This window comes from Panicum virgatum, chromosome 6K (genome assembly GCF_016808335.1).
Source record: "Panicum virgatum strain AP13 chromosome 6K, P.virgatum_v5, whole genome shotgun sequence".
NCBI classification, from domain to species: Eukaryota; Viridiplantae; Streptophyta; class Magnoliopsida; order Poales; family Poaceae; genus Panicum; species Panicum virgatum.
Window position 1 is genome coordinate 4,506,782 of NC_053141.1, and position 13,092 is coordinate 4,519,873.

The 13,092-nt window shown below is 43.3% G+C and overlaps 1 protein-coding gene and 1 long non-coding RNA gene across 2 annotated transcripts; both read right to left on the bottom strand.

Annotated features, from left to right (window-relative positions):
- Positions 1–3,942: 3,942 nt before the first annotated feature.
- Positions 3,943–5,737, bottom strand: LOC120711361 (tryptophan decarboxylase 1-like). Its single transcript, XM_039996853.1, has one exon. The coding sequence runs from the start codon at positions 5,629–5,631 to the stop codon at positions 4,105–4,107; it is 1,527 nt and encodes a 508-aa protein (XP_039852787.1). The 5' UTR covers positions 5,632–5,737; the 3' UTR covers positions 3,943–4,104.
- A 2,937-nt stretch (positions 5,738–8,674) lies between these two features.
- On the bottom strand, positions 8,675–10,037 carry LOC120711362. Its single transcript, XR_005690246.1, has 2 exons — positions 9,604–10,037; positions 8,675–9,219 (listed from the first exon to the last, which is right to left on the bottom strand). It is a non-coding gene; the product is annotated as an uncharacterized LOC120711362 (long non-coding RNA).
- Positions 10,038–13,092: the final 3,055 nt, after the last annotated feature.

Genomic DNA, 13,092 nt, shown 5'->3' on the forward strand with positions numbered 1-13,092 from the left:
TACAAATCTAGCCAATATCGATCGATAAATTGTGAATAAATCTAGACGAAAAAACAACGATGCACCCGAGATCAAAGCCTAGATAAACTCGATAGCTTTTGAATAGATTTGAACGAAGCCGCAGCGATACGCCCGGTAGCTAAAGCTCAAATATACTCGGTAAAACGAAAACTCACCAGCAAATCAAGTCGCTCGAATGTGAGGCGTCCTTGATCAACTTGAAATAACTCGTCGAAAAGAAAAGAAAAGGGGCGAAATCGCCGAAAAGTAAAGTGCGAGAAAATTGTAAAGAGTTGTCGTATTGGATGTGTATCAACTTTTTTCGTTTCCGTGCAACTGATATTTATAGTCTCGTTAACAAGTCCTAGCCAATTACGGCAAACACATTATTTGACCTAAAAGTAAAGCCTTTCTAAAAATAAACTATTTAAATATTACAACCGAATCATCAGAATTCTTATAGAGTTCGGCCTTCTTCCCTTCCTTATGACTTATCGGCAACTCTCATCGGCCGATCATCAAACCGTGCGGATCAGCATCTTTATGGAATATTCTTTTGGCCCATCGGCTGCTCTCCATCGGCTAGTACTGATCCTGTATATCTTTTGGTTTTCTTTCAAATCAGCAACATTTCCTTCACAAAATCACCTTTCTTGACATGTGTCAAAAAACGGTGTCAACCAGGGGGCAAAGCTACATCAGGGGGTGCAAGTGCATCCTCTAAAAAAAATAGAAAAACAATGATCATGCCCAAATTTTCACCATATTTGTATTCTCATGACTCAACTCTATGCACCCACGAGACAAATACACCCCCTCCAATTTGCTCTGGCTTCGCCACTAGTGACGAACATGAGCTGGAATCCGATATCCATCCGTCAGAGTTTCATCATCGTTGACCGTGTAATCTGAGCAAATTGAGATTCCTGGTTGAAAATCACTAGTGCATGTGCGTCAAAAAACGAGTTGAAATTCTGTGTGTCTTATTAATAATAACATTCAGAGTTGAAAGGGGGAAAAAATAAAAACACGGCGCCGTACACACTCTGGTGCCTGCCTGCATGCATGCCAGTGATAGATGTCTTCATTAATTAATAAATAAACCCGCGCGCTTCCTGCTGAATTAGCAAACTGATGACCTGAAACACAAAGTTCTGGCCTGACTGCAGGAGTGCTGGTCTCGTAGGGATCGGAACTGACGACCTGATTGAAACACAAAGTATAAGGTGCACGAAACTAGTAAACTGATGACCTGAAAACACGAGTTTCCGGGTTGACTGGGCGTTGGGACTTACGACGTGCTAAAAATATTGTCGTCCCAAAGCTAAAATGCTGGAGGAGCGTGTACGCTGCTAGTAGTAAAGTATCGATTGTAAAGCACCTCTATCCGTGGACTAGTGAAGGATGGACGTACGCCTCAGCCTCCCGACGACTTGACCTTCAACTTTAATCTAGACAGCTAGCGTAGTAGCAACGTCGGCTCTCGATCCTCCGCTTGCACCAACAATTAATGCATACTAGTGGTGATGCACGTGACACAAGCACGTGTTTAAAAAATAATTATATTTAAAAATATTATATATTTATAAAATAATTACATATAAAAATAATTGGATTGTATCTAGACTATTAAACATTTAATTCATTTATTAGTACACCTAATCCAAACCAGAACTATGCTTTGGATAAAAAACTATTCTACTCTAGCTTAGGAACTAATAAATTGTAATGGAACAAATCCATATGCTGAGCTAGGTCGTTAGACATGGATATCAAGATCCCATGTATATCTGCATGACTGCATCTTTATCACATGAGTGATTCTTGCCTTGGTGTGGAATAATACGACCTAGCTGAACAATTTTTCCGACTGAACAATTTTTCCACTCATCTGGCCCTGTTTAGTTCCCAAATTTTTTCCTGTGCTAAGTAACTTCGAACGATTGACCACTACTTAGAAGTATTAAATAAATGTGTATAACTAACAAAATCCATTCCATAACCCCAGGTGAAATCACGAGACGAATCTAATGAAGCTAATTATGCAATAATTAGACAATATCATGCTACAGTAAACAACCTCTAATGATGAATTAATTAGGCTTAATAGATTCGTCTCGCGATTTCCCATCCATCCGTGTAATTAATTTTATAATTAGTCTGTTTCATACTCGTAATTCGCATTGGAAATGGGGCCAAAAAATTTTGGTAACTAAACGTGCCCAGATAGGCATCCAGATTCACTTACACTTCACAAAATCATATAAGCTTCAAGTGTACAACCACATGGTTAGATATGCATCATGAACATTAATGTGGAGACATCCAGGCAAAAATATCCTAAGAGCTTTCTATTTTCCTAAAAGACTGAAATTGATCAGTATAATTTTTTGAATGTATACAAATAGTTCATGCTACATTATTTCTAAAAAAGCCTCTGCTTCACTAATGGCCATGGCATAACTGCAAAAAGAAAAGTTAGCTGCATCAGTTATATCATAAAGCAAGCATGTACCAAAGGGACATAAAGCATCCATTTGTACTCATGGCAAAATGAAATGACTACAAGCACATAACAGTAATTACAGAATTCACCAAAGTTTCATGGGGCAATGAGCTGATATGAGATGAGCACGTATTATATCCAACGTATCCAATCAATCGGCACAAGATAGATAAACTGAATGGTCAGAACCTACAAGCACAGAAGGTGGCATACCAAGGTGACGTCTAAAGTAGGCTAATTCACATTCGTGTACTCACTGCACCTTATTGTCCCGGCATCCAAATTACAGTATGATTCTCCTAAACCAGTGATTTGTGATGCCAATCATCTAGTGGAATTAATCCTCTCAAAAGGTCACTGATACACACACGATACGAAAATAGACATTAGTAATCAATTAATTTACTCATGAACAAGAAAGGTAGTAGTACTCTGCATAGCAATGCAGGAAGGAGCTAGAAAGATCGAATTACTTGAAGAGTGAGTGGGCTAGTTCACAAAGCATGCCATCAAGGAGTAAAAATACTATGGGTTTCTTTAAGAAATAGGGCATTACCTCGCATAGAGAAGTCCTCTACATACATATTGGTAACGATAGAAAGAGCATATTCACCAAAGGTATAAAAAAGATCAGAACTTTAAACCTGAATGCGAACAAAATGCAGGCACGAAGGGTTATTCTTGGAAGATTAGTGAAACTGTTAAAACCAATTGAATGCACGAAAGCTTAGTCTGAAGTTTCTTGTTTCTGAATAAAATTGCATTGGAGTGGTTAGTATTTAGATTCAAAATGAGACTTTTTCACTAAAGCACTGGTTATACTTGATTACTCCTATATGCTTTTTAAGAAATATATGTCACACATTGTATCAATGGGTTAGAGCATATCCATGTATGGATAACTATTTCTATGCAGACTTCAAATATGGTGCTCCGGGTATTTGATATTACAGACTCAAAATGGCCATGTTTGTATAACACTTGCATCAATGAAAGAAAGTTATGTAAATTTTTTTCTTAAAATTAAATTAAGATTTTTGTTAAAAGTTATTTAATAAATTTTTTATAAATAATTTATACTTATTTTAGTTAAAAATAGAAAAATGGGGAAGAATGGGCGACGGCTCGCTGTAGACCAACTAGGAACTGCTTGGCCATCACGCCACCCCATTTTTCAGCTTTGAATCGGGTAGACTGTTCCTAACAGGATCTGGTTCACACACTATAATCTTTGCAAGCCATGTGTCCGGGAAAATTTATTTGTCATTTTAGGTAACCAAGCCTAATGAATTGAATGGTGAAGATATAAAATTCGATTCGAGAGCTAGGTTAACTTACAAAATTAAGGCCAACATGAACATTTCAACAACCCTGTGTTTTCTTCAGAAAACTGGTCATCAAGTCAGGCATTATCAGATATGAAGAGAATGAAAAACCAACTCGGTATATATTCAAAAAAAAAAAACCGTACATCTCCTTGCATACATGGGTCACGAAAGGCTTTATTCGATATATGCCACCTTTCGACATAATAATAACATCAACAAAAATTAATCCAACACATATATAAGAACAAATAATGAATATTAGTATACTCTCTACATCTCTCCCTTGATGATCTCGGTGGTCGTCTTCTTGATGAGCTCCCACGCGCTTCGCACGTGCCTCTCCTCCTGCAGCGACGACCCCACCGCGAACCGCAGCACAAACTTGCCGCCGATCGCCGTGTGCGCCAGGTACGCCTTCCCGGTCCTGTTCAGGCGCTCCATGAGCTCGCGGTTGGCCGCTTCGGCGTCCTCCTCCGTCATGGCGCCCTGGGGCTTGATTCTGAAGCAGACCAGCGCGAAGTTCCTCGGCACCACGACCTCGAACCGGTCGTCGGCGCGCACGGCGTCCTCGAACATCCTGGCCATGGCGACGTCGCTCCGGATGTGCTCCTGGAGCTTGGCGGCGCCGTAGGTGCGCATGACCATCCAGAGCTTGAGCCCGCGGAAGCGGCGGCCGACGCCGACTTGCATGTCCTTGAGGTCGGTGACGGCGCCGGAGTCGCTGGCGTCGTTCTTGAGGTACTCCGGGTTGGTCTCCAGCGAGCCGGTGAGCCGGTGCGTGTCGCGCACCCACAGGCAGGTGCAGTCGAGGCATGTCATGAGCCACTTGTGCGGGCTCATGCTGATGGAGTCCACGCGCTCGACGCCGGCGAGGTGGTGCCGGAACTCCGGGCAGATGCACGCGCTGCCGGCGTAAGCGGCGTCCACATGCACCCACGCGTTGAACACGGCGGCGACATCGGCGATGGCGCCCACAGGGTCGACGGCGTTGGAAGAGGTGGTGCCGACCGTGGCGCAGATGTAGGTCGGCACGAGGCCAGCGGCGACGTCGGCCTGCATGATCTCGAGCAGCTTCGCCGGATCGAGGGCGTAGTCGGTGTCTGCCCCTGTCGGGATGGATTTGATGTTGGCCGGGTCGAAGCCGGCGAGGCGGCACGCCTTGAAGAAGGTGGAGTGCGTCTGGTCGGCGGCGTACACGGTGAGCCTCGTGATGCCAGCGACGCCGTCGGAGCCGATCCGGCGCAGGGCGGCGTCGCGCGCCGAGACGAGCGTGACGAGCATGGCCTCGCTGGTGGTGCCGAGGATGACGCCGCCGCCGGTGCCGCGGCTCATGAAGCTGGCCGGCAGGCGCAGGAGCTGCGCGAGCCAGTCGAGCGCGAGCACCTCCATCTCGGTGGCGGCGGGGTTGGCCTGCCACGTGAATCCGACGGTGTTCATGGCGGAGGCGATGAGCTCCCCGGCGATGGCGGCGGCGCTGTTGGTGGAGGGGAAGAAGGCGAAGAAGTTGGGGCTGGCCCAGTGCGTCATCCCCGGGACCACGGCCTCGCGGACCTCCTTCAGGGCGACGTCGAAGGGCGCGGAGGAGGTGGGCGGCGCGGCCTGCAGCAGGCGGCGGAGGTACCCCGGCTCGACGGCAGGTAGCACTGGCAGGGACTCGACGGACTTGTAGTAGTCGTAGATGAAGTCGACGGACTTGTGGAGGTAGGAGCGGACGTCGTCGGCGTTGAGCGGCTGGAAGCCATCGACGCCGCCGCCGAACGCCTCCAAGGCGGCGGGGTTGGCGTCAATGCTGCCCATGTCAATCGCGCCTAACTAACTGGATTGCTTGTGAGGTCGCAGATGAGAGGGAGCAAGCTTCTTGAGCTAGCTCTCGATCGATCGAGTCGGAAGCTGGATGATGGTGTGTGTTGTGGTTTCATGGGGGGGCGGGTGGTTTTTATAGGAGGAACCCATCGAGCGAGGAAGGGGACGACGAGGACGTTGTGAAGCGGCGTGGCGAGATGGGCGTTTAACCGGTGAAGGCAGCAGGCCGGGCCGGGGTAGGTGGGGGGTAGCTGGCCGTGTCCTCGTCCACGCGTATGCACGCGCGGCGGAGGAGGCGTCGCCGCCGACCCGTCGCGTCGCCGTGCTAGTCTGCTAGTCCCGTGGAAGAAAACCACGCGACGGCCGCCGTGGAAGAACATCGTACGGTAGGTGGGGGTGGTCCATTCGTATCGTTTAGCCGATGCTAGCCCCGTACTGTTTGGAAAAGAAATTGCTTCATTGGATTGGAGCGACGAGGTTATGAAGTGTCTCCATGTCAATCGATTGAAATATAGCTTATCTATCAATCACCATCTAGAGATGTTGGATCATCCATCTTATAACTTTTTTGCTCTCCTGTATTTTCAGTATTCTGAAAATTAATAGGCCCTGCAATTTAATATTGCACACCCATTAACAGTCGGAAGCTCACAGCTCATAACTGGCGAAGTGGGGTGGGTATGTTTGTTAGGAAAATTGTTGCTACTGGCCTCGCATTGCTCACTCAGCAGCCTAGTAAAATACCAATGTTGGCCCCTTTCCAGTTCCAACTAATTTGAAAAAATAACAACAAAATAATGTTACATGTACACCTGCAGTAAAAAAAAAGTTACACATAAAATTTGTGGACCATCTTGTGTCTTTTTTTTGCCAACTAAAAAATTGAAAAAATAACAACAAAATAATGTTACATGTTAACCTGCAGTAAAAAATATAAAAAAGTTACACATAAAATTTGTGGACAATCTTGTGTCTTTTTTGCCAACTAAAAACAAACAAAAAGCAAAAAATGACAATATATAAAAAAGTTATAGGTAAATCTTTTGGGATAGCCACAAAGTTACAAGTAAATTTCTCCTAGCCCATCTTCTTGACTATAAATAAACAAAAATCGAGCCTAACTATCTCAACTAAAAGTCCAAAGACATGACAAACAAGCATGAACACACACACACACACACACATGTGATGAGATTGGACATGCTACTCAACATATGATGAGATTGTGTTGCACATAACAATGTCATATTAGCTCCTGAAACACACAAAAAAAACAGCTCAGTACACGTTACAATGCTAGTAATATGATAGAGGGAGAGAAAAAAAAATCAAAGCATGGAAGCTATACAGTTATGACGAAATACAGTTATGAAAGGGGGATTGGTGAGCAAGTAGCAGAATATAAAATATATTGTGTGTAAGTGGATAAAAATTACACTAATCTTATTCTAGAAAATTACACAACTTCTATCATAAAATTAGTTGACCATGATAGTAACTATGTCCGTAACTTGTGATAATTATTTTTTAACAAGTTGCAATGGGATCAAAGAACAAAAAATAATTCATATGTAGAACTAACTGGAACCTGAAAAAAAAACTAAACTGGAACATGAATTTTTCACAAACTAAAAAATATAGAGTAAAAAAATCTCTGGTTGGAGAAAAAGGAAAAAACTAACTGGAACCTAAAATTTTCACAAACTAGGTGAATGTCTGCATATTTGAATAGAATACCTAGCAGCAAAATTTGAGTGGGTGGGGGAGAAGTGAAAAAGGCAGAAGTGGTGGCCCCCACATCTGTCATCGATCAATTTACTGAGCCACCATTCACAAGAAAACAAAATGGATCCAACAACCAAGGCTGGGGATCCGATAGTGCAAAATAGGCATAACAAAAAGACTTGATGCGGGCCCTATAGCTACTACTAATACACATTGCCAACGTCGATTGATACAGAACAAGATTTCAATCGACTCGAGTAAATCTTTTATATTAATGGACCGAGGACAATTAATTAATTAATTATCTGTATCTCTAAAATTGTACTTCTTGGGTTCACAATTTATAATAAGACTGGAATTGAAATTTTATCCACAAATATAAGCTATTAGGGTTCAGTACTAATCAATAATAAAAATATTCCTTAACCTTATAATAATCTGTATTAAAGATTTTCATAACCTTATATTTGTGGAAAAATAAAAGCAATAGGCACTAACACTTATCTCTGCAGCAGTCTCGCCGCGGTTAATCACACATTAACACCACACTAATTTTCACTAGTCGTACTACAATGACTAACCATGTACACTTACTCGTCAACAATGTCTTACAATAACAAATAGGTGTAACTACTTGGATATAAAAAATAGATGTAACCAGTTAGTATATATGTCAATACATGGATCCATGGGCAAAATCTGTTGTATTTCCTCTGTCCTAGAATATATGTGGTTCTGGCACTAAAATTAGTGCACATTTAAGTATATATACAAAAATCCTGAAAAATGTGCAGAAAGCAAACACATGAAACAAAAGTACTTGAAGCAAAGGAGCCCCCCCAACCTCCCCCTCCCCCCCCCCCCCCAAATGCATGCAGCAGTCCATGGAACACCCCAAAGGCTCTCTCCCCTCCAACAATTTTCAGCAAAAGATAAAGATGAAAAGAAGAAAAAGGATGAGGAGGAGGAAGGAGGGAAAAAAATAAGCACCCACTAGTTTAGGATCCGGGATCCGCCCTGCTAACCAACACTACTACAGCCACCCCTATCACCGCTGGTTCTAAAAGTACATCACCAACGGTTTTGGGTACCGTTGGATTTAAGTCGTTGGTGATAGCGAGGCCATCACCGCCGGTTCTACAACCGTTGGTGATGTGCACCCATCACCGCCGGTTCGTATCTGGAACCGTTGGTGATGGAGACATCAACACCGCCGGTTGAAGACACGAACCGGCGGTGAAGACCTTTTTCCCATCAAAAAAAATATTTTCATATAATAATATTGCATCATTTCTACAACATATATAATATATAATTATAGCAGCAGAATTCAACCATATGAGCTCATACATCGAGATTAAACAAAAGAGTCCATACAATCACCTCTCAGCCTTCTCTGTATGATGTTGATGTGCAATACAAAAGAAGCAAATGGCCGTTCAAAGCACAAATCTATTTTACAGGCTACAAATGGATGTTTTTAAATGACAATCAAATCTATGTGACTACTAAGTTCATGCATTCCACACAGATCCTAGTATCAGTACTTGCAAAAAAAGACTTTTGTGTGCACCTTGTCAGCAAGCATCTCTAATGCAGCATCTTCACCTCCTCAGAAGCCGTACACCAGCAGATTAACCGACAAAGTACTCCGCATTTCGGTTAGAGCTTCACATATAATAAACCAGCCCTTTATTAGATCCAATCTTTTTAGTGGCGATTACCAACGAAATGGCACAAAAATGGCATTAATCATAAAATGATTTAGATACAAATGTACATGTGACACCTTGGCCTTTGAGGAGCTGATCAGTTGCTACCTTGTGCTCCTCCTGCTCTTACTATCAGTAAGTGACCCTGCTGATTACAAAGACCCAAACATAAGTTAAAGGTGAATGGATAAATCTGACTCATCACATTTTATTAGCCAATTATATTCCACACAAATCCTAGTATCAGTACTTGCTGAAGTTGACATGGAATGGGATATGAATTAGTACAGTTCTTGGTTTGAAAGAAATAATATAGACATAAACATCTGAAAGAAGCAGACAATAGACATGTTTTCAGTTTCTGCCATTCACCAGGAAAATATATAGCTTATTCTACATTAAACATGCATGTCTGGCATATTCTACCATATAATTTGATCAAGCTAGCTAATGCTTGGTTCCACCCTATAATCATGACATTTTAATGTCCAAACAATAAAAAACAATTAACTTCTCTAGCTGCACCAACCTTTCTCAGCAAATCCATCTGCATTTGAAGGTAGGAAGTAAAAATAAAAAAAAAACATAGTGAACTGAATGCCTCATGCAGAAAGGCTTCTGCAGTGACTGTCCCAAAACGGCACAAGGTAGCAAATGAGTACACCTATATAGTGTATTTGAAGTATATTTGCATTTCTCTTCATAGAAACAACACTTGTCCCAAAAGAGCACCAGGATATTTGCATTTCTGTGCAGAAAAACAACAGTTCTCCAATTCAGTTTAGCAATTGGTACAGAACATCCTAGTTTTCAATGCACATCTCAAATTAATCTATAGAGAAAAAAATCATACAAACCACAATCTGAAACTGAAAGGATTATTTTGTTCTTTCATCAGGCTAATGTCAAAGAGATCAATATGATAACACAAACTGACTGAGATTTGTTAGCTGCACACTCATCTTGTGTCAAAGAGATCAATATGATAACACAAACTGACTGAGATTTGTTAGCTGCACACTCATCTTGTGTTAGAGCAGTGAACCACAACGTCGCCCGGATGGGGAAGCCGCGCCGGCCGGAGGAACGGAGGGAGACGCATCCACGCAGGTGCCAGTAGCAGCCCGCGCGGCAGCCGCCGTAGCCCCACCGCAGTAGCGGCCCTCGCTGCAGGAGAGAGTGAGGGGAGCAGCGCCCCCGCTCGCCGGCAGCTGCACGCCCTCGCTCGCCGGCAGCTGCGCGCCCCCGCAGCCCACACCGCCACAGCCGCTACTCGCACTGCTGAGCCCACGCCGTTGCCGCGGCCGCAGCGCACGCCGCCGCTGCCGCTACCCGTGCTCCACTGCTGCGCGCGCCGCCGAGCCCATGCCGCCGTTGCCGCTGCCCGCGCATCCACTGCTGCGCGCGCCGACGGGGACGGGAAGGAGAAGGGGGGGGGGGGTTGGAGATGGGGATGAGAATAGAAGAAGGACGCACGAAAAAAATCTGAGGAGATAGGAAGACAGATCACCGTCGGTTCGTAATACGAACCGTTGGTGATGTTTCATATCACCGCCGGTTCGTGTTACAAGCTGGCGGTGATGCGCTCGCAGGCCACTTGGTTTGGACCCGGCGGTGATACCTCATCACCGCCAGTTCGTGTTGAACCGGCGGTGATAGCCCGTTTGCGACGACCAATTCTCTAGTAGTGCAAGTGGTTCAATATCATGAATTATTACTCAACAAGCATGCGTCATCTCGATTCTTGAAATAGACTGAGGGAGGATAAAAAACTTGGTAGTCTTACTGGTTAGATAATTTCATATAGCTTCCACATAAATCCTTATGAAATACATTAGGGAAGCAGAGAAATCATCTAAACTACTGCCAAAAAGCAAAACATGGGTCGTTGTCTCTCATTGAAGTTTAGACCTGACAACAGTACCCATTGAATCTATTAATGTGCTTTTGAGTTATTCACACCTTTGCCTGTACGTAAACTATCCACATAAATCTGCATCTAAATTATTCATCTTTAATATTATTACCCACCTTTGCCTCACAAGTCTACATCTAATTAAATTACCCACATAAGTCATTACTAAAACACAAGCCCTAAAAATATAATCTATATCACAACATTTCTTTTCCAAAAGTTTTTTTTTTGCTGTGATATGGATCCTCATGCACTAGATAGGTAGGTTTCCCACAAATGTTGCTAGTTTGGACATCAGTGTAGACATGAATGATGCCTTTTTATTCCTCAAAAAAAAGAGAGAAGCCTTTTGGTTTGGGAAGACTACTCTACTCATAATACTAATGACCTGATCGATCTGATCCCCATGCATATAGACAATGTTGCTAACCAGGACAACGTTGGAACACTTGCAGCGTTTGACTATTTTGACAGAATGCCTACAACCCATATACTATATATATACACTGTATATTCAAATTAAATTATTAAGCTCTCTGATTCGATTTGACATTCCGAATCCATGTAAATTTTCTCTTGTGATGGTCAGAGCTCACGTTTGAAGTAAACAATTTTCTCTTGACATGACGATTAACATCTCGGACGAATATGCGTTCAACGGCAAGGGAAATCAAGCCAGGACCAAGAAGTTAAAGAATGTCGCTTTCATGGTAGTTGGGATTCATCTTTATTTGACGTACACTCTTTTGCTGCCTGGAGAACTCTTTCTTGTACGGATCTAGCTACTCCCTCCTTTCACTTTTACAAAGCACACACAGATATCAAGATTCAAATATTTTTAACTTTGACTATTAATTTTTCTATTTTTATAATGTAAATTTTATATGATTGGATTCGTAATCAAATACAGTTTACAATGATTATAAATTTATCATAACTGATATCGTTTGAAGACCGTGCCATATTTCACTATGCCTTATAAACATGAAAGGAAGGAGTATATATTAAAGGCGTGTTTAACATTTCTCCTGAAAATGAATCTACACTCTTTCGACTTTCCGTGGGAGCGAATATTCTAGTATTTAATGGTGTTGTGTTTTCAGTGGTATGCGACGTTTCCGTCGATAGCAGGGGGCATGTGGTGACTTCATTAATCTCGAGAATTTGCCGGCTTAGTCATTTGATTTGCGTCCGTGTGTTCATATATAGGGGTGAGTATGCGTGAGTTGTGAGTGTCGAAGTTATACTGTGTGTAATCTAGAAAAAGTAGAGTGCGGTATAAAAAATACAAGAATGAAAATGTTTCCATCAAAAACTGAATTTTCTTCAGTAGTGTGCCTAGCTCCCCACGTACCCGCCTATCCGTATCAGCCACCAAAGTGGGTCCAATTGTCATAGTCTAATGCAGTGGCGGAGCGTTGTTGGGGCCATACGGGGCTCCGGACCCCCTTGCCATGGAAAATCTCCACTAGTTGAACAGTAATTTTGATACTGTTCATTAGATTAGCAGTTTAGTTAACAAGGCTGCCCCCCCCCCCCCCCCCCGATTCGTTGTTCAGGCTCCGCCAGTGGTCTAAGGCTGGGTGTGACGTGATTCTGATTAGCATGACATTTTTGTGCTCTCAGTGCTACGTAGGTGCGGTGTTGGATCGTGCAAAGTTGCAACAAATAAACAAGTCCTTCACGTGTGGACTCCTTCATTCACATCCACCAGGACTCCCGAATCCACGTTAGCATTTTGAAACATCAAGAAGCAAACATGTCCTTCACTTCAAGGACCAATTCTTTCTTGAGTTCGTTCGTTGTCGTCTCCCGTAAACAAGTCGTTAACGTCCAGGACTCCATGTCCTTGTGCCATCCACGATAGCAACGAAACACGCCCAGTTTCCATCTGGCGCCTGCACACTATACCAGCCACGCCCAGTTACTCCGAAAAACTTGAAATACCGACCAATGGTTTGTTGAGAAACTATACCGACCGATGGTTCGACGGTGATTTTCTATTTATAACGACAGATGTCTGACGCTAATATGTGGTTGTGGTATAGTGGCAGTTGCCCAGCAAAGCCCCTCAGCGGCAGCGAACAACACCCACGCGTACCG

Coding starts and splice junctions, on each gene's coding strand:
- LOC120711361 (XM_039996853.1), bottom strand. CDS start 5,631: ATGGGCAGCATTGACGCCAACCCCGCCGCCTTGGAGGCGTTCGGCGGC.